Below are 19,861 nucleotides of genomic sequence, written 5' to 3'. Positions count from 1 at the left end.
GTACTCCCGCTTCTTATCGCTCCACCACCTTCCTGCGCTTGCGCATTCAAGCCGCCAGGTTTTCCTTTTCCGGGTCCCAACTTGGCTCGTTGGGCGCATGCGCCACTGCAGGTTGGCGGCTCGCGGCTCCTTCTTCCGGCCTTCCCCTTGGGCCGGCTCCCGCAGAAGCGGGGCGAGCGCGGAGCCCAAAGCGAGTGACCTGTGACCCCGGAAGTGGACCTCAGGGTCCCGGGGCTTTCCCCGGGCCGGAACCGAGGGAGCCGTCGCTGCACCCCCGGAGCACCCACCCCACGCCCACCTCTGGATGCCGCCGACGTGTGCCCGGCCAGTACCCCGCGCCTGCCTGCCGGCCCGGCCCTCGGGAGCAGCTCTGGGGCGGGGGTAGGGGCCAGGACCCCGCCTCTGATGCGGCTCCACCCCCGCGCCTGGGTCTCACACCGCTGACTTCCGGGCCGGCCCCGCCCCCTGCTCGCACCCTTGCCCCTCCGATCTCTCTCCCCCGTTGGGGGAGACCATGGCGTGAGCGCGAGGCCGGGCCCCGGGGCCCTCGGGCGCCAGGCGGGGCATGGGCCAAGGGCCGCCCCCATGAGGGTCCCGGGAGGAGGGCGCGCGCAGCAGCGGCGGGGCCATGGGGTCGCAGGTATTGCAGATCCTACGCCAGGGGGTGTGGGCCTCGCTCACCGGCGGTTGGTTCTTCGACCCTCACCAGAGCACCTTCTCCAACTGCTTCCATCTCTATGTCTGGATCTTCCTGCTCACCTTCCCTTTCTTGCTGTACATGGTGAGACGCTGCCGCCACCTGTAACTCCCGCCGGGGAAAGGGAGGGCAGATGTCACCGAGGGGTGCAAACTGACAGGGACTCCGGGCTGTGGGAAGGGGACTCAGTGCAGAGTTCACGGTGTGTGGAGGAGAGGCCAGAATTTTCTGGCCAGGGTGACCTTGAGCCCCTCACTTAATCTCTGTCCAGTTAATAGAGAAAAGACAGGGTCTTCGTACTGGTTGTATGCAGGGGCAAGGGAGTTTTCTTGTGAACTTGTGAATCCTAGCCTTCATGGTGGTGGCAGGTCCACCCCTTGTGGGAGCAGGGCTCTGTGAAGAAGGACCTGACTTGCTGCCACCTCCAGGTCCTGCCCCCCAGCTTGATGGTGGCTGGTGTGTACTGCCTTGTGGTGGCTGTCATCTTCGCTGCCATCAAGACTGTGAACTATCGGCTGCATGCTATGTTCGACCAGGGCGAGATTGTGGAGAAGCGCAACTCTACCATGGGGGAGCCAGAGGAAGAGCCTGCCCAGGGGGACAGCAATATGCCCAGGTGGGCGAGGCAGGGCCTGTGATGGAAATGGAGGGTTCTTGGTGCTTGGGCCTTGGCATTGTAGGATGGAGAGGGGGCTTAGGGAACATTGCCTCCAAGAGTGGTTGAATGTTCTGTGATTGGCCGGTTTGTCAGTGGAATCGACGTGGAGGGAGGCGTGATGGGGATGGTGGGAGAGGTGCTGTGTGAAAAGGGAAGGTTAGCTCGAAGCTGATGTTCCTGTGCACTGCTAGAGACCCTGGAGTGGAGATGACCGTATTTCGCAAAGTGAGTTCCACGCCCCCCGTACGCTGTAGCTCTCAGCATTCCGTATTTGGCTTCAACCAGGTCTCGGTGAGTGGTCCCGGCCCTCAGCCTCCCCTACTCCTCTCCTGGGAGCCTGTCCCCTTTGTGGGTATGTCCTGCACCTACTTTTTTGCCTCTTGGCCCCTTCAGACTTTTCTCTTACCTGCTTAGGAATTGCTGCCCCGGATAGAGGACTCTGGGCCCCTCAGAGGTAGGTGGCTGCTGTTGAGAACTGAGGTGGCGGTGCAGAACAGGGGCCTGGCACATCGATGCCCTGAGGGGCTGCTAACGCATCTGGGACTATGCTTGTAGACATCAAGGAGCTGGTGCGGGAGCAGGGCAGCAACAACGTGATCGTGACCTCGGCTGATCGAGAGATGCTGAAGCTAAGCTCACAGGAGAAGCTAAGTGAGTGGGCATGATTGGCAAGGGCTTGGGGAGAAGACTAGCTGTTATGTCTTTGAGTCACCCTAACTTTTGCTTCCCGGGCTCTCTTAGTCCTCTGAGATGGGACCTCAGTGTCCCGCCCCACTGGGCTCTCAGAACTTGGGGCCATAGGACCCTCTCAGCCATCAGTTTCTGCTATAGAACACCTTTTTCTAGTCCTGTGTTTTCTTCTCTTCTGACAGTTGGAGACCTTCCCCAGACACCTCCAGGGGCTGCCCCGAACCCATCTCTCCCCAGCACGGACTCCTCAGAACGTTCTCCCCTGGCTGGAGATGAAGCCCCATGGAGTGGTGGCAGTGTGGCTGACACTCCCATGAGCCCCCTCCTGAAGGGCAGCCTCAGCCAGGAGCTTAGCAAGAGCTTCCTGACCCTGACCCGGCCCGAGCGGGCCCTGGTGAGGACCAGCAGTCGCCGGGAACAGCGCCGGGGAGTGGGCGGCTACCAGCCCCTGGACCGACGGGGCTCAGGGGACCCCACACCCCAGAAAGCTGGTTCCTCAGATTCCTGCTTCAGTGGCACCGACAGGGAGACGTTGAGCAGCTTCAAGAGTGAGAAGACCAATTCGACCCACCTGGACAGCCCCCCTGGCGGGCAAGCCCCCGAGGGCAGCGACACAGACCCCCCCTCGGAGGCAGAGCTGCCCGCCTCCCCAGATGCCGGAGTCCCCTCGGATGACACGCTGCGCTCCTTCGACACTGTCGTAGGAGCAGGGACACCGCCGGGCCCAGCTGAGCCTCTCCTCGTTGTTCGGCCCAAGGACTTGGCGCTGCTCCGGCCCAGCAAACGGCGGCCGCCTGTGCGGAGACACTCCCCTGCCGCCGGCCGGGCCCCTCGGCGGCCACTGTTGGAAGGCCGGGGCTTCTTCGAGGATGATGACACCAGCGAGGGCAGTGAACTGAGCCCGGCCTCCAGCCTCCGGTCCCAGCGCCGCTACAGCACCGACAGCTCCTCCTCCACTTCATGCTATTCCCCTGAGAGTTCTCGGGGGGCTGCCGGGGGAGCCCGGAAACGACGGGCCCCCCACGGGGCTGAGGAGGGGATGGCTGTGCCCCCCAAGCGGCCCTATGGGACCCAGCGGACGCCTAGTACTGCCAGCGCCAAAACGCACGCCCGTGTGCTTAGCATGGACGGGGCAGGGGGAGATGTCCTGCGGGGTCCCCTGGCCGGCTCCAAGGCTGAGCTGGAGGCCCAGGCGGGGGTGGAGCTGGCTGCCGGTGAGACCGCTGTGCTGCCCGCCGAGGCCCGCAGGGGACCTGCTGCCAACCAGCCTGGCTGGCGTGGGGAGCTGCAGGAGGAAGGTGCGGTGGGGGGAGGTGAGTGCTGGCTGGGGAGGGGCGGGGGTTGGGGCAAGGGGCAACTGAAGGGGGGCCTGCTCAGCCTCCGGCAGCAGGTGCCGTGGGGGGAGGTGAGTGCTGGCTGGGAGGGGCCGGGGGTTGGGGCAAGGGGCAACTGAAGGGGGGCCTGCTCAGCCTCCGGCAGCAGGTGGACATGCTCATGGCCATCTAGCGACAGTCGTTCTGCTGGTTCTTCAGATAAGCAGGGCTGAGCAGAGAAAAGGCTGAGGCATGTGGCTCCAGTCCTGAAGTTAGCACTTGATCCTCTTCTCTTCGAGGTCTCTCTGTAGCCATGCTCATCCTCGTGGGCCACCAGTGGAGCAGAACAAGTCATGTCCTTATTCCCAGATGTGGAAACTGTGGCCCAAGTGGTTAGGTGACCTGGCAGGGTCACAGAGCCAGGATATGGTTGGACTAGGCCTGACCTTTAGCTCCACACAGGAGCACCTGCATCTCCCTGCCACCGCCCCCAGGCTCTGTCCACTCCTTTGTCACTTACACTCAGGGGGCCTCTCTCTGGGCAGCTGCCGAGGAGACTGGCAAGCGGGACCGCTCGAGCAGCGTGAGGCGGGCACAGGCCATCCGGAGGCGGCACAACGCCGGCAGCAACCCCACCCCCCCAGCCTCGGTCATGGGCTCGCCCCCCAGGTGAGCACCAGCTGGCTGCCCGGGGTGAGGGGCGGGGGCCCGCTGGCTCTGAGTGCTGCTGACAGCCCGTGGGCTGCCCCCTCCCCAGCAGCCTGCAGGAGGCTCAGCGGGGCCGTGCGGCCTCCCACTCCCGGGCTCTGACGCTGCCCTCGGCCCTGCACTTCGCCTCCTCGCTGCTGCTTACCCGGGCCGGCGCCAATGTGCATGAGGCCTGCACCTTTGATGACACCTCCGAGGGCGCCGTGCACTACTTCTATGACGAGAGTGGTGAGCCCCAGCCGCGTCCAGTGGCCGAGCCTTTGGCCCAGCCTCTATCCCCTCAGCTGAGTCATCGTCCCTGAAATTGCACCCTTGGTGCCCCGGGGCTGGGCTGCCCTCTGGAGAACCCAGCACAGGGTTTACCTCAGGTGGGTTGGGCCTCGGTGCTCCTGTCCCTGACAGGCCGCCTTGTGTCCCGCACCTGTCCGCACTCCAGGTGTGCGGCGTTCCTACACCTTTGGCCTGGCTGGAGGCGGCTATGAGAACCCCGTGGGGCAGCAGGGGGAGCAGGCAGCCAACGGAGCCTGGTGAGTCTCCAAGCTCAGGCTCTCCCAGCCCTGTGGCTGGTGAGCTGTCATTTCTGGGGGTTTTTCTCCCTTCTTTCTTCAGGCAGGAGCAGGGGTAGCTCAGACCTCCAGGAGGAGAGGAGGGTGGGCGGCAGTGAGGGGCATGGAGGGGAGAGGGGCAAGCCTGCAGGGATCCCTTGGGTCCCTGGCTCCATGGCACTTTCAAGCACAAGGCTCTAGGGCCTTCTTGGAGGCCCAGGGTCTGGGAGGGAGGCCCTGTGTGACCTGTCTCCTCTTGACACCCCTGTGTACCTTCTGGGTACTCAAGCAGCCCCCTCGGGCCCCCAGTCGTGGCCTGGCCTTGGCCTCAACCCTGTTCATTCCTGGGCTTGCCCACGGTCCCGATCCTCACCTCTGCTGTTCCCACAGGGACCGCCACTCACATTCCTCCAGCTTCCACTCAGCTGACGTCCCAGAGGCCACCGGTGGCCTGAACCTGCTGCAGCCGCGGCCCGTGGTCCTGCAGGGCATGCAGGTGCGCCGAGTGCCCCTGGAGATCCCGGAGGTGAGAAGCCAGCATTGGGGAAGGACCTGCAGGAGGGGGTGGGGGATGCAGACCACCAAGTGTTTGTGCAGGCCCCAGGAGGGCCAGGTCGTTCTGAGTGAGGGCTCCAGGGGCCCTCAGGTGGCTGTCCTGACCTTTGATGGCCAGCACAGGGTGCACAGGACGTGAATGACTCAAGTTGCTTATTTATTTACTCCGTAAACGTGTCCGGAATAGCTTTTTTTACCCTGGAGGGGCCCACAGTTAGTGGGGACGGTGCAGTGGCACCTGCAAAGGGGTCAACTGAGATCACCGGACAGTGGCGGTGGGTCACCTGAGGCATGCTGGTCGAGCTTGACTGTTTCAGCAGGGTTAGTAAGAGCACCTCTTCTTGTTCTTGAGAGTGTCCTGGTGTGGACCACAACTCATGTTGTCGGTCAGCAAACGACAGAAATATTAAGATTGTGTAAAATGCAGATTCAGAGCTTAAAGAACAGTCGTAAGAGTAGTGCCGACGTAGCCAGGGCCGCAGAGAGACCAAGGGCAGCACCCAGAAGCCATGCACGCCCCTTCCTGATGTGCTTGTCCTCCTGGCCCATCCCGTGGGAGGGCAGTGCAGGCCTCATACGGGCGAGAGCTCCTCCAGAGGCAGGGGCTGTGCTGCGGTGGCTCTCCCTGTGTCCCTGGAGCCTCACACAGGACAGGCTCATGGGTGTGTCCCATAAACACTTGTTGACTTAAAGACCCACAAGCCCAGAGAGGTTAAGTAGGCAGCCCAGGGCCTCACAGCAGTGGCATTGGCATCCAGGCCTGCTCTCAGGACAGCCCTCTGTGTGCTCCAGGGTAGAGTGGTCAGAGTGACCCTGATGGCCACATCTGGGCAAAGGGTGACATTTGTACTGGCTCCCAAAGAGTAAGATGGATTTCACCGACCTCAGAAAGAGGCCGGAGATGCCTCCTAAGTGGGAAGACAGACACAGGAGCTGGTAACCCTGGCCCTTGGCAGCCCCCACAGCCGCTGAGCCATATCCTGGGAAACTGGAGAAAGGAGCAGGCCCTGGGGTGGAGGGTCAGGGCAGGCTGCGGGGCCACTAGATGGTAGGGACTTTGTGTAGACCAGCTCGTGTGCACCAGGGGGTGGCATGGACGGAAGTGGGTCAGAGCTGATGGCCAGTGTGTGCCAGGGGGTGGCGTGGACCACGGTGGTGGGGGGTGGGGCTGATGTCCGCGGCCGTGGGGACCGCAGTTTGACCTACTGGACCAGGACTCCCTGCACGAATCCCAGGAGCAGACGCTGATGGAGGAGGCGCCGCCCCGGGCCCAGCACAGTTATAAGTACTGGCTTCTTCCTGGCCGCTGGACCTCTGTGCGCTACGAGCGGCTTGCCCTGCTGGCACTGCTGGACCGGTGAGCACTCAACCCCTTAGCCCCCAGTCCTCTGTCGTTCCTGGCCCCAGGCCTTCCAGACTCTTGGAACGTGTGGAAGCCGTCATGGCCACAGAGAGCCTAACTGCTGGGTCACTGAGGGTGCATGGAGGCTTGGAATTTGCAGTGGGATTTCTTTAGATTCTTCTAGTGACAAATGGTTGGCCTAGTAGGGGGTGCTCTGGTCATTCTTTTCTCAAAATTTTGCTGAAGGGAGACATGGCTTCTACGCAGTGTTTGTTTTTTTTTTGCTTCTGTGTTAGATTCAATTAAGTTGAATCGTATATAGCTGATAAAGCCAGCAAATCATTTGTCTCAGCTCTTCTTTTTATTCTGGGAGGCAACTGAGGCCCAGAAAGGCAGAGAGGTCAGGTGACATTTGTTGTCTGGGTGGCTTCCTGCGCTCTGGATTTCTCCCAGCACTGTGAGCGGTGCTTTGCGGGAGCGGGAGGCGGATCGGCCAGATCCCAGAGTGATGGCCCCTGAGGCCTCTGGGTCTAGAGGGGACAGTGCTTGGGGTTTGGTGCAGGGTAGCAGTGGGCTAGCTTCCTGGAGCAGGTGCAGCCTGGCCCTGCCCAAGGTTATAGCTCCAGATACTCAGGATGACGGCTGGCGTGGGCTCCAGCCTGGATGTGGGTCTTTGTGGCTGGGTCCTGTCCCCCACCCCCATCCCCTAATCCCTTGCCCCGCCAGTACGGGAGGAGGTAGGCGTGCTCTGACCCGGCGGTCTCTCCAGGACGCGCGGGCTGCTGGAGAACATCCTCGGTGTCGGCCTGAGCAGTCTCGTCGCCTTCCTGGGCTACCTGCTGCTGCTCAAGGGCTTCTTCACGGACATCTGGGTCTTCCAGTTCTGCCTGGTCATCGCCTCCTGCCAGTATTCCCTGCTGAAGGTCAGGCCTGGCCTCTGGGGTCTCCTCCTCCTCCTCCCACAACCCCTCTTGAGGGGGTCGAGCTAGAATGCAGATAAGATGCTTCAGGTCCCCTGTTAACCACCACCATGCCCCATCCAACAAAGGAAGGAACTGAGGTTCAGGATAGTTGAAGGGGGAGTCCTGCCCTGGTCCCTCATAATGCCCCAGAAGTGGCATCAAACAGGTCCCAGGTCTCTGACCCTCCCATGGGTGAGGCTCTCGTCACCAGTGTAGCTCTTGTCTCTTCCAGAGTGTGCAGCCAGATGCCGCTTCTCCCATGCACGTGAGTACAGTGGAGCGTGTCTCCCTGCGAGGCCCAGGCCTGGGCGGGGCTGAGACCCTCACCATTCCCCGTTGCCCCCAGACCCCTGATCCTTCTGCCTGCACCCTGCCAAACTCTCTTAGACCCAGGGCCAGGCCTGGGGCACATGAGCATGCGTTTGCGAGTAGGGCATTCAGTGAGGGAGGCGCAGCTCCTCACAGGCCCCCTCCCCAGGGCCACAACTGGGTGATTGCGTACAGCCGTCCTGTCTACTTCTGCATCTGCTGTCTGCTCATCTGGCTGCTGGACACCCTGGGCTCTGCGCAGCCCTTCCCGCCCGTCTCTCTCTACGGCCTCACGCTGTTCTCCGCCTCCTTCTTCTTTTGTGCCCGTGACGTGGCCACTGGTAAGGGCGGGTAGGGTTGAGGTTGGGGTGGGGTGGGGGGAGCGAGGCCCTAAGGGTGGGCCGGGGGGCCAGCCGGCAGACTGACCGGGCCTCTGCTCCCCCCGCCAGTGTTCACCTTGTGCTTCCCGTTCGTCTTCCTCCTGGGCCTCTTGCCGCAGGTGAACACCTGCCTCATGTACCTGCTGGAGCAGATAGACATGCATGGCTTTGGGGGCACAGGTATGGCGCCCAGGGCGGGGTTTGGGGGTGAGGAGGCCGTGCAGGGCTATGGGTCTGTGAGGCTGTGAGGCTATACGATTATGGGTCTAGCACTTCGCTGAGGCTTCTCGAGTCTACGTGGCAGATTCTAAGAGCCCATCTCTTCCCTTCTCTCCACCTCCCCTCCAGTCTCCTCCCCAGGCAAGTGGTTTAAACCCGAGAGTGCCAAAAGCCCTGCAGGCCTTTCTGGGCTGGGGAAGCAGAGAACAGTGGGCTCGGGCCTCGAGTCCAGGGGAGGTTAGCCCCTGGAAGCTGAGGGGCCGCGGGGGCAGTGCCGCGGGAGCTGGTGGGCGGGATCTGGGCCTTACTTGCTGTCGCTCGCCTTGCAGCCGCCACCAGCCCCCTGACCGCCGTCTTTAGCCTCTCCCGCAGCCTGTTGGCCGCCGCCCTGCTCTATGGCTTCTGCCTTGGGGCTATCAAGGTAGGGATGACCTGTGGGGGGCTGGGAGGTGTCCAGAGCCTGGGGGTTGTTGGGATGGGGCTGTGAATTACGTTCCGCAGTGGCTTCTCCCCCAGGGTGGGGAGGGCACCCTCACCCCCTGACCAGCACGAGTTCCCTCCCCAGAGTCCTTGGCCAGAGCAGCACGTCCCTGTCCTCTTCTCCGTCTTCTGTGGCCTCCTGGTGGCACTGTCCTACCACCTGAGCCGGCAGAGCAGTGACCCCACTGTGCTCTGGTGGGTGCCTGCGTGGACCTGTCTGCGTGTGCACGTGTGTCTGTGTGTCTCTGTGTGTGTCTGTGCATGGCAGGGGTTGGGGGGCAGGGTCTGCACATGTGCCTGTCACCACCTGACCCCAGGACCTGTGGGAGGAGGGGCAGCCTCCCAGACCCAGGCCCCTGACTCTTCTCACGGCCTGACACCCCAGGTCTCTGGTCCGGAGCAAGCTCTTCCCCGAGCTGGAGGAGCGGAGCTTGGAGACTGCCCGCGCCGAACCCCCAGACCCACTGCCAGAAAAGATGCGCCAGTCAGTGGTAAGCGCCCAGAGTCTTGGGGGGAAGGATGTGTTCAGCCCCTGGTGGCAACGGCACCCACGCTGGTGTTTCCCGACCCTGCAGCGCGAGGTCCTGCACTCCGACCTGGTGATGTGTGTGGTGATCGCCGTGCTCACGTTTGCCATCAGCGCCAGCACCGTCTTCATTGCCCTGAAGGTTCGTGGGGCACAGGCCAGTCCTCTCGCCCAGGTCTTTGCCAGAGCCCAAATGCCCCGAGGGCTGGGGGGCCATGGCCTCACGTCCTTCTCGGGCTCTGGTTGACCTGCGCCAGGCGGCCCCGTGGCTGAGCCTCCCCTCCTTCTTGCAGTCCGTGCTGGGTTTTGTGTTGTACGCGCTGGCGGGGGCCGTGGGCTTCTTCACACATTACCTGCTGCCACAGCTCCGCAAACAGCTGCCCTGGTTCTGCCTGTCTCAGCCCGTGCTGAAGCCGCTGGAGTACAGCCAGTACGAAGTGCGAGGTGAGTGCCTCCCGCTGGGCTGGGGCCCTCCACCTGCCTTATATGAGCTCGGACCTCTCAGCTCAGGGTGCCAGCGGGGGCAGCGTCTGTCCACACCGCCCCGTCCCTGCTGGCATGGGCCCTGTGGCCCCTTCACTGCCCTCTGTACCCTCTCCTGTGCCCCCCTCAGCCCCTGCCTCACTCTCGCTCTGCCTGCTCTGCCTTTTCCCTGCCCGCCTTGTGGACCCTGAGGAGGTAGAAGTAGAACTCCAGGAGGTGCTGTTGAGAAATCCAGACTGGTTTGTGATTAATTAGACCAGTGCAGTGCACACGGAATTGAGCAGCACAGACTCCCTGGAGCTTGTTTTGCATGCCTGGATTTGTGGTGCGAAGGTCTGCGTGCTTGTTTTTCTTAGACAGTGAAGGATCTTGTTTACTGGGCCAGCATCGCCATGTGGCTGCGGTCACCTTGAGCCAGTGACAGGGGCCTGGTCCGAAGGTCCCTGTGACTGAGGGTCACTGTGCACTTGGGCCTCACCTAACCTGTCCTGACTCCAGTGGACACCAGGGGTGTTGTCATCATCCTTTATTTCAGACGGCCAAATAGGCAGAGCACTTGCCCTGAGCCCCCAACACACCCTGCCTGGGCCTCATTGCCCTCATTTGATTTGCTGAAGATCAACACCCCGCAGCTGCTCAGAAATTCTAGGAGCACAGAACTGCACACCCCCACATCTTGGGCTCTCCAGCTTCCCTCGGAGAGCACGCCCGTCCTCCCCTGCAGCAGGAGGAAGTGTGGAGGGCCCCAAGCTCGACGGCAGTCCCACCCTCCTGCCCGTGGTTGCAGGTGCTGCCCAGGTGATGTGGTTTGAGAAGCTGTACGCCGGCCTGCAGTGCGTGGAGAAGTATCTGATCTACCCGGCCGTGGTGCTCAACGCCCTCACGGTGGACGCTCACACGGTCGTCAGCCACCCGGACAAGTTCTGCCTCTAGTGAGGACCGCCGGCCTCCTGGTCATCCCACCACCTACCTGCCCGAGTAACCCAGGGAGAAACTGAGTCCCCTTGGCCAGCAAGCTTAAGTAGGCCCCCAGCTCCTGACACCCTTTCCAGTGAAGCACCTGCCTCCCCAGGAGCACACATGTCCCTCCAGTATGCCTGAGGTTGGGGGGGGTTAGTGACCTCTTCAGGGAACAGAGATGAAGGTCACTGGCCCAAAAGAGCTGGGCCCTGCCCAGCAGAGCCCAGGCCATGGCCTGGAGGGGGTGGGCGCCCACCCCCACCTCCCGGCCCCTAAAGCCTGCCTCTTGCCCATAGCTGCCGGGCGCTGCTCATGACCGTGGCTGGGCTGAAGCTGCTGCGCTCGGCTTTCTGCTGCCCGCCCCAGCAGTACCTGACCTTGTCCTTCACCGTCTTGCTCTTTCACTTCGACTACCCACGCCTCTCCCAGGGCTTCCTGCTCGACTACTTCCTCATGTCCCTGCTCTGTAGCAAGGTGAGCTGGGGGCCGCACCGCAGCCCTGGGGGCAGGCCTCTCCTGCCTCGGTGCGGGAGACATACCCCAGTCCGTGGTATCCCCCCTGGGGGCCTTGGCAGCAGCTCCTCACAGGGCAGTGAGCAGGCTGAGGTTTAGAGAGCATAAGTGATTTGCCTCAGGTTTCCTGGAGACCTGGTGGTCAGCTGGGACTTGAACAAAGGCCTGTTCCCCGGCTCTATACTGGAGGCCTGCAGTGGTGCCCACGGGGGACCCTGGCACAGGCCTGAGCTTTGATCTCACTCCCGTGATCATTCTGGTCTGGTTTCTGGCCTGGCCCAGGATGGTGGAGATCAAGACTGTGTCCCCCTCTGAGGGCAGGGCCTGTGACTGTCTCTTATCTTTTGGTATCACAGTTGCATCACCAAGAATGGCATAGTCTGAGCAAATCATGTACCTGTTCTACCTTACTGGAACCTCAGTTTTCCCATCTGGAAAGTGGGACAGTGATAGGAGGCTCCCAGGATGATTATATGAATTAAATAGCTAATGTCCCCTTGGGTGCTTTGTCTGGAGTTGCTAATGGTGTCGGAAGTCCCAGGGGTCTGAGTGGGCACTTGGTGGGCCTCCTTCTCTGTGAGCAGTCCATGTATCTCTCACCTTCTCCCCTCTCCACCCCTGCAGCTGTGGGACCTGCTGTACAAGCTGCGTTTCGTGCTGACCTACATCGCGCCCTGGCAGATCACCTGGGGCTCAGCTTTCCACGCTTTTGCCCAGCCGTTCGCCGTGCCACGTACCCAGCCTGCCGCTTGTGGCCCGGGTGGGGGTGTGCAGGGAGGGCCGTTGCCCAGATTGGGGGGGCTCCAGGCAGGTTGGCAGGGGTGGAGGGGTCGTGAGGGAGGCCGGGGAGGGTCCTGCATGCCCGCCACCTCCTTGACTCGCTCCCAGACTCGGCCATGCTGTTCGTTCAGGCTCTGCTCTCGGCACTCTTTTCCACGCCTCTCAACCCGCTGCTGGGCAGCGCCGTCTTCATCATGTCCTACGCACGGCCCCTCAAGTTCTGGGAACGTGACTATAAGTGAGTCTCCTGGGACAGAGACAGGTGCCCTATGGGACCCTGAGGGGGGCTGGCGGGGAGCGGGTGGCTAAACGGGGCAGGTTGCCAGGAGATCAGATGGAGATTGGAGGCTGGGCTCTGGGGAACAGCACTGTGGGCTTCACTGAGGTGGCTGATCCACAGGGACACAGCTTAAGCCAGGCCAAGGCCTAGGGCTCACACCCTTTGCTTCCTGGCTGTATGGTGCCCCTGGGGGAGTACCCTCACATCCGTGAACCTTAACCTTCCCCTGTCATGGAGCTCTCGTGGCGTCTGCCTCAGAGCATGGGAGTGCAAGCCCAGAGGGGCATGGTGGAGGGTGGCGGGAACTGTCACCTGAGCCTGGGGCAGCCTTGCCCTCTTGGCCACCTGTGTGTCGCCCTGTCTCTGAACAGCACTAAACGCGTGGATCATTCCAACACCCGCCTGGTCACTCAGCTGGACCGGAACCCCGGTGTGTACCCACCCCAGGGCTTTGGGGTGGGGCCGCCCTGGGGAGGGAGCCTTGCTCACTTGTGTCCGCCTGTCCATCCATCCTGGGTCCCAGGCGCTGACGACAACAACCTCAACTCGATCTTCTACGAGCACTTGACCCGCTCGCTGCAGCACACACTGTGTGGGGACCTGGTGCTGGGCCGCTGGGGCAACTACGGCCCCGGCGACTGCTTCGTCTTGGCCTCCGACTACCTCAACGCCCTGGTCCACCTCATCGAGGTTGGCAACGGCCTCGTCACCTTCCAGCTGCGTGGCCTCGAGTTCCGGGGTGAGCCGCAGGTCCCCGCCTTTGTCAGTGTGTGAGGGCCAGACCCTAACCCTGCTCTACCTTGCTGGGGCCTTTGAGCAAGGCACTCTCCGCCATGGGCCCCATGGCCTGGGATTCCTAGTCTGAGTGTTGAGGCGGCAGGCTATCTTTGGCCCAGCCCTGTCCCTGCCCTGACTGTGGCAAGTCTGAAGCTAACAGGCTGCTCTGGTGGAAGCTCCGGCCTGGGGCTCCTGCTGGCCTGCTCTGTGGACTCGCACCTGGCCCAGGTTGGGGCCCACGCATAAGCTCTGGGGAGTGAGCCAGCTCCTGGCCCTCAGGAAGGATGTACCTGGCAGGTCCAGCTTCAGAAGAGGCCCCTGAGTGCAGAGAGGCTCAAAGCACAGCTCAGAGCAGCACAAGCCTGAGCTTCAGTCTTTGCGTCTATAAGTGAGGGACCTGACCCTGTCCGTCCTGTCACCGCCACCCCAGTCCCACCCCACCATGGCCACTGGGAGTTAGGAGAAAGGGGCTCATTTGTTCATCCGTTCACTAAGTAATGGTGATTCATGTCGCCTCCAGGGGAGAGGCCGGGGCATTCTCAGGAGGAGGCAGGCGGGGATGTGCCCGTGTCCCTGACTGGCCCCCCCCCCGCAGGTACATACTGCCAGCAGCGGGAGGTGGAGGCCATCACCGAGGGCGTGGAGGAGGACGAGGGCTGCTGCTGCTGCGAGCCAGGCCACCTGCCGCGGGTCCTGTCCTTCAATGCGGCTTTCGGGCAGCGCTGGCTGGCCTGGGAGGTGACAGCCAGCAAGTACGTGCTGGAGGGCTACAGCATCAGCGACAACAACGCGGCGTCCATGCTGCAGGTGTTCGACCTCCGCAAGATCCTCGTCACCTACTACGTCAGGGTAGGAGGGTGAGGCCGGGTGGCCGGGGCTCCATGCTCAGGGCTCGCTGGCCAGGAGCTTCCTGAAAGCCACCTGCTGAGTCTCCGGGAACCTGCTCTGCCCAAGGGAAGCCAGGGCTTCAGAGAGTGGGAGCATCTTCCAAAGCGTCACCACTGGACAGCGGTCTCCAAGGCCCCGTGACTGCCCTTGGGGGGCCTGGGGTGGGGGCCTTCTGTCGCCACCTCCAGGAGGCTTCCGTGGTGCGGCAAGTACTGGGGGCCAGTGGGCAGCATGTATACAGACCCTTTGGTCTGCGCTTTGGTCCTGGGAGGGGCATTGCTGAGGACCACCTTCCAGACCACCAGCCCTGCCCCACCAGCGCAGAGAGACAGTAACGCTAGCTGTGGTGGCCTTAACGCAGTTTTAGGAGCAGCTGCCAAGCAGCGGTGCGTACTAAGGGCTAGGCTCTGCCAGGTACCTCTCCTGAGCTGGTTGAAGCCCACCGCACCTTGCAGGAGACATGCTGCTGCCTTAGATGTGGAAAGTGCCTTGCCTGAGGCCCCAGCATCAGGAGGAAGTGCCTGAGCTAGGCTTAACCCCGGGCTGGGCCTCCCTGTCTCAACCTGAGCCCTCCAAGCCAGGCCTGAGGGGCTCAAGGCCTGTTGTGGGGCAGGGGTTTGGGGAGGCACAGTGTGGGGTCCCAAGGGAGTCCGGGACTGGGTTCTGGGATGCCTGTGATGTCGCTTTCTTTGCCTTCGTTCAGCACTTTGAGAAGCAGGGATTCTTGCAGTTCTGTGAGGTGGCAGGAATAAGGAGGGCACTACAGGAGTGGGCTGACTAGGGGCCACAGTCAGGTCCCCTCATGCTCTCTTAGCATCTGTCCTGCAGTGTGTCGTGGGCCCAGAAGGGACAGGCGGCTTGTTGGAGTCCACGGAGCCTGCTCACCCGAGGTTCTCTCTTGGGCGGCCCTGTGTCCCCCAGCTGACCCTTGCTGCCAGTGGACGGCCCCTCTGTGTCACCTGTCAGAGAAACAGCTTTCTCAGGTGTTTTTCCCATGCCCTCACTCACTCCTGGGGCAGAGCTTATACTGTGGCCGTTTTGCCCCGGTTCTCGGCCCCCTGCGTCCTGCCATGCTGCTGGACTCCCTGCTGCCGAGATGCCCCCTGTTCACGGCCAGCTGTACCAGCCTCTGCAGCTCCCCACCCCTCCCCCAGGCAGAAGGCCACCCCACATTGGCTTCATCCAGGGCAGCACACAAGATCCCATAACCTGACTGGCTGCCAACTGTCAGCCTCAGACCGCCCATCCATCGTGTCTGTACCAGCTGCATACTGTCCAAAGGCTCTTCTCCATTCGCCCACGCCCCTGCTTAGAAAACAGCAGAATCTCTCTTTTTTAAATACGTATTTTATTATTTCCTCGGCCAAGTCAGGTCTTTGCGGCTCGAGGGATCCTCATTGCGGCACGCAGCCTCTCTGGTTGTACCTGGGCTCAGTAGTTGTGGCCCGTGGGCTTAGTTGCCCTGCGGCGTGTGGATCTTAGTTCCCCAACCAGAGATGGAACTCACGTCCCTGGCACCACAAGGTAGATTCTTAACCACTGAAGTCCCCAGCAGATTCTCTTAAGGGATCCAGGAGCCCCCGGCCTGGGTACAGATGCCGCGCCTCTTTTTTGTGGAGAAATCCTGTGGCCCTCACACTTATGGTATCTTGAGAGACCCGTGACCTAAGCACCTGCCACAGGCAGCACCCTCTGGTGGATGCTCCGTAAGGAGGGCTGCTTCCTGTCGGCTTCCCCCTTCCTCTTCCCTGACTGAGAGAAGGCGCAGACAGGCCTGTGTGGCTTCAGGGAGCTGAGATGGGAGAGGGGACGGGTGTCCTGGGAAGCTGACTTCAGTGCAGTCTAAGGCAGAAGCTTCTCTTTTTTTTGGTCAGGCCACATAACTTGAGGGATCTTAGTTCCCCAGCCAGAGATCGAATCCAGGACCTCTGCGGTGAAAGCGCAGAGTCCTAACCACGGGACCACCAGGGAACTCACGGGGAGAAGCCTCTGTACCCTGACGCTGTCTCCCCTAGTGGCCAGGGTGAGGGCACGCCCCCAGCCCCTGACCCCTGCCCACTCCTCGCAGAGCATCATCTACTATGTGAGCCGCTCTCCAAAGCTGGAGGCCTGGCTGAACCACGAAGGCATCGCGACTGCCCTGCGTCCCGTGCGGGCGCCTGGCTACGCTGACTCCGACCCCACCTTCTCTCTGAGCGTGGATGAGGACTACGACCTCCGCCTCTCCGGCCTCTCGCTGCCCTCCTTCTGCGCCGTGCACCTGGAGTGGATCCAGTACTGTGCCTCCCGGCGCGGCCAGGTCCGGCCACCACCACCCTGGGGCTGCCCTCTCCCCCTCGGCTTCCTCCCTCCCCGTGCGGGTTCTTCTCGCCCTCAGCCTCCCTTGGCCTGGGTCCCAGCCCCTGCCCCAAGTCACCTGAGCCAGGTCTGAGCTGGGCTCTGGGGACGGGGGTCTTTGTGGCGCAGCCTGTGGACCAGGATTGGAACTCGCCGCTGGTCACGCTGTGTTTTGGCCTGTGTGTGCTGGGCCGCCGGGCCCTGGGGACTGCCTCGCACAGCATGTCTGCCAGGTGAGTGCCCAGCCCAGCCTGTGGCCCTCCCCTCCACCTCCTGACAAGCTCTGGGCCTCTGGCTGCAGCCCCCAGGACCACATCAGTCCGTCCTTCAGTGTGGCTCCTCTCCCCATGGGACCTCGCCTGCTCCTTACCATCGCCCTGTGAGGGACACGGGCAGGGACTGACCTCCTTGGCAAGATGGGGAAACTCAGGCCCAGCGTGAAGAGCGGGCTCCCCTCTGACCCCTGCACACAGAGTCAGCGCTGAGGAGCCCCAGCGCGCCCGGTGCATTCACTCCCTCCTCTTCTCCAGCCTGGAGCCCTTCCTCTACGGCCTGCATGCCCTGTTTAAGGGGGACTTCCGGATCACTTCCCCGCGGGACGAGTGGGTCTTTGCCGACATGGACCTGCTTCACCGCGTGGTGGCGCCTGGCGTTCGCATGGCCCTCAAGCTTCACCAGGTAGGCAGAGGTGTGCCCAGGCAGGGCGGGCAGGCAGTGAACCCGCACCCAGGGCAGGGGCAGCCCACCTCGGTCCTCCTGTCCTCCCTGCAGGACCACTTCACGTCCCCAGACGAGTACGAGGAGCCGGCCGCACTGTATGATGCCATCGCAGCCAATGAGGAGCGGCTGGTCATCTCACACGAGGGTGACCCAGCCTGGCGCAGCGCCATCCTCAGCAACACACCCTCGCTGCTGGCGCTGCGCCACGTCCTGGACGATGCCTCGGATGAGTACAAGATCATCATGCTCAACCGGCGCCACCTCAGCTTCCGCGTCATCAAGGTGGGGTCTGCTGCTCATCCCACCCGGCCCCCTTCTGCTGTGGCCTCCTGACCCCCTCCCACATGTGTGGCCCCCGCAGGTGAACCGCGAGTGCGTGCGCGGCCTCTGGGCCGGGCAGCAGCAGGAGTTGGTGTTCCTGCGCAACCGCAACCCCGAGCGCGGCAGCATCCAGAACGCCAAGCAGGCGCTCCGCAACATGATCAACTCCTCCTGTGACCAGCCGCTGGGCTACCCCATCTACGTGTCTCCCCTTACCACTTCACTGGCCGGCAGCCACCCTCAGCTGCGGGCGCTGTGGGGCGGCCCCGTCAGCCTGGGCGCCATCGCCCGCTGGCTTCTGCGCAGCTGGGAGAGGTGAGCTCAGAGGTTCACAGAGAGGAAGTGGTGCCCTCCCGGGTCTGACTGAGGAAGCGCCGGAGCCAGGAGTGAACCCCAAGCTGACCCAACTGCACACCCCGCCCTCTCAGCCAGAGCTGAAGGTGCCCTTTAGCCTGAAGATAATGCCACCTTTAAAAAATCTATAGGGGTTTCCCTGATGGTCCAGTGGGTAAGACCACGTTTCCACCGCAAGGGGCATGGGTTCGATCCCTGGTCAGGGAACTAAGATCCCACATGCCTCACAATGTAACCTTGAAAAAAAAAACAACTGTAAAGTAGATGGCGGAATCTTTTAGAAATAGGACTGGGATCTGAGATGTTAGGTGGTCTGTCTTGGGCTGGGGACTTGTGCTTGTGAGGGCATTGCACCCTCCTCCCCCCACCAACCTCGTCTCTGTTTTCCCATGCCCAGGCTTCATAAGGGCTGTGGTGCCGGCTGCAATAGCGGCGGGAACGTGGATGACTCGGACTGTGGTGGAGGCGGTGGCTTGACCTCCCTCAGCAATAACCCCCCCTTGGCACAGCCCCCACCTGAGAACACAGCAGGTGAGCAGGCAAGGCCGGGTTGAGCCTGTGAGTGGGCAGGGCAGCCCAGGGACTGCAGTCTGCCCTCTTATCTGTCTCCCACAGGCTCTGGGGACCAGCCCCTCCCACCAGGCCCTGCCTGGGGCCCGAGGCCCTCCCTGAGCGGCTCTGGTGACGGGCGCCCCCCTCCGCTGCTGCAGTGGCCACCCCCTCGGCTCCCTGCACCATCCCCCGCTTCACCGGCCCCCCCTGAGGGTCCCAGGCCCTCAAGGCCCCCTGGCCCTGGTCTCCTAAGTTCTGAGGGTCCCAGTGGGAAGTGGAGCCTGGGGGGTCGGAAGGGACTAGGGGGATCCGAGGGGGAGCCAGCCTCAGGGAGCCCTAAAGGAAGCACCCCCAAATCTCAGGTAAGGTTCTTCCAGCGGGGTCAGATCTGGGCAGCTCAGGTCTGCTCTCCCACCACCAACCTGTCTCCCTTCCCTCAGGCGCCCCTAGACCTCAGCCTCAGCCCGGACATCAGCACTGAAGCCTCACCCCCCAGAGCAGTGCAGGACATTCCTTGCTTGGACAGCATTGCTCCTGAGAGTGGCACACCCCCCGGGGCCCTGGGCGACTGGCCTGCCCCTGCTGAGGAGCGAGAGAGCCCGGCAGCTCAGCCCCTGCTGGAGCATCAGTACTGAGTGGCCTGGCGCCCTCTGGGCCTCAGCCCTATATTTGGGAACTTGGACCCCCGGCCTCTGGCCCTTTCTGCTGGACCACCGAACCGAGGGGCTTTGGCTTCCACATGTGAACCCTGACCTCTGGCTGCTTTAGCCAGAGCACTGGAACTGAATAGCCCAGACCTCTGACCTTGACCCCTGATTTCTCATCCCTAATCCAGGGCCTGGGCTCCCCAAACTGAGGCAGGCAGCATCCCAGTCGGGCCCTAAGAGCCAAACCCATGGGCTGGTCCCACTTCAAGCCCATGGCCAGGACTGACTTGGCCCCTCGGCCTGCACCGCCTGCTGGGGTGGCCCTTTGGCCTTGGACTTGGGGCTGAAATGTGGGCAAGGGGGGGTTTCTTTTTCTTTTTTTCTTTGTTTTTTTCGTGCTTCGGAGACACCAGAATTAATAACACTATTTTTGATTTTGGTTGGCAGTTTCTCCTTCTATGGGGGTGTTTGGGTGGAGGGTGGAGGAGATGGTCGAGGCAGGGTAGGTGAGCACAGAGAGAGGGATGAAGGCTGTAGGGCTGGGTTCTGAGGTCAAGGTTAGACCAGGGTGGGGCTCAAGTAGGACTGGATCCTCTTTGCCACAAGCCTGTTCCCTTTTTAAACTTTGACTTTAAGTGTGCAGTTGTTTCTCACGCCAAAACGTTCAAAGATTTCTAGCTCCAGTGGCAGGTTCCTGCAATTCTCAACCTGACCCTTGGCCAGAGCCTTTCTCTGAGTCTCAGTTTCTCCAGTTGTAAATAAGAGATGACACCTGTCTAAGGCCTTTTAAGAATACACGAGACAGCGTGTGTAGAGCAGCGCTTAAAAGTAGTCATGAATGGTGGCACTTCCTGAGCACTTGGTC

At 62.2% G+C, this 19,861-nt stretch overlaps 1 protein-coding gene across 8 annotated transcripts; it reads left to right on the top strand.

The window, feature by feature from the left end:
• Nucleotides 1-124: 124 nt before the first annotated feature.
• Nucleotides 125-19,435, top strand: PCNX3 (pecanex 3). 8 transcript variants are annotated; one of them, XM_055415526.2, is made up of 35 exons: nucleotides 129-781; nucleotides 1,126-1,313; nucleotides 1,547-1,646; nucleotides 1,770-1,809; nucleotides 1,911-2,006; nucleotides 2,228-3,343; nucleotides 3,904-4,027; nucleotides 4,116-4,294; nucleotides 4,503-4,593; nucleotides 5,002-5,137; nucleotides 6,363-6,523; nucleotides 7,278-7,431; nucleotides 7,703-7,735; nucleotides 7,949-8,120; nucleotides 8,229-8,339; nucleotides 8,708-8,799; nucleotides 8,944-9,053; nucleotides 9,244-9,349; nucleotides 9,434-9,526; nucleotides 9,678-9,828; nucleotides 10,655-10,799; nucleotides 11,124-11,301; nucleotides 11,965-12,073; nucleotides 12,229-12,358; nucleotides 12,772-12,830; nucleotides 12,924-13,139; nucleotides 13,773-14,026; nucleotides 16,134-16,364; nucleotides 16,532-16,635; nucleotides 16,933-17,080; nucleotides 17,174-17,404; nucleotides 17,484-17,758; nucleotides 18,195-18,328; nucleotides 18,413-18,711; nucleotides 18,790-19,435. In XM_055415526.2, exons 1-35 carry the CDS (start codon nucleotides 629-631, stop codon nucleotides 18,982-18,984), a joined length of 6,114 nt encoding a protein of 2,037 aa, XP_055271501.1. In that variant the 5' UTR covers nucleotides 129-628; the 3' UTR covers nucleotides 18,985-19,435. The 8 variants fall into 8 exon arrangements, with proteins under 8 accessions (XP_055271506.1, XP_088688328.1, XP_055271501.1 ...); XM_055415525.2 differs by having other exon boundaries at nucleotides 2,228-3,358; nucleotides 4,119-4,294; XM_055415528.2 differs by having other exon boundaries at nucleotides 130-781; nucleotides 2,228-3,358; nucleotides 6,402-6,523.
• The last annotated feature ends 426 nt before the right edge of the window (nucleotides 19,436-19,861 follow it).

This window comes from Moschus berezovskii, chromosome 25 (genome assembly GCF_049115385.1).
Source record: "Moschus berezovskii isolate FMDL1 chromosome 25, NW_MosBer_1.0, whole genome shotgun sequence".
NCBI classification, from domain to species: Eukaryota; Metazoa; Chordata; class Mammalia; order Artiodactyla; family Moschidae; genus Moschus; species Moschus berezovskii.
Note: the sequence above shows the minus strand (reverse complement) of the source record. Positions and strands in the feature narration are given on the sequence as shown.

Excerpts from the sequence above, each read along its gene's own strand:
- PCNX3 (XM_088832202.1), top strand. The coding sequence starts at position 629 with ATGGGGTCGCAGGTATTGCAGATCCTACGCCAGGGGGTGTGGGCCTCG. Across the intron at positions 8,121-8,228 it reads TGCCCGTGACGTGGCCACTG|TGTTCACCTTGTGCTTCCCG; the intron begins GTAAGGGCGGGT and ends TCCCCCCGCCAG. Across the intron at positions 12,831-12,923 it reads TCAGCTGGACCGGAACCCCG|GCGCTGACGACAACAACCTC; the intron begins GTGTGTACCCAC and ends CCTGGGTCCCAG.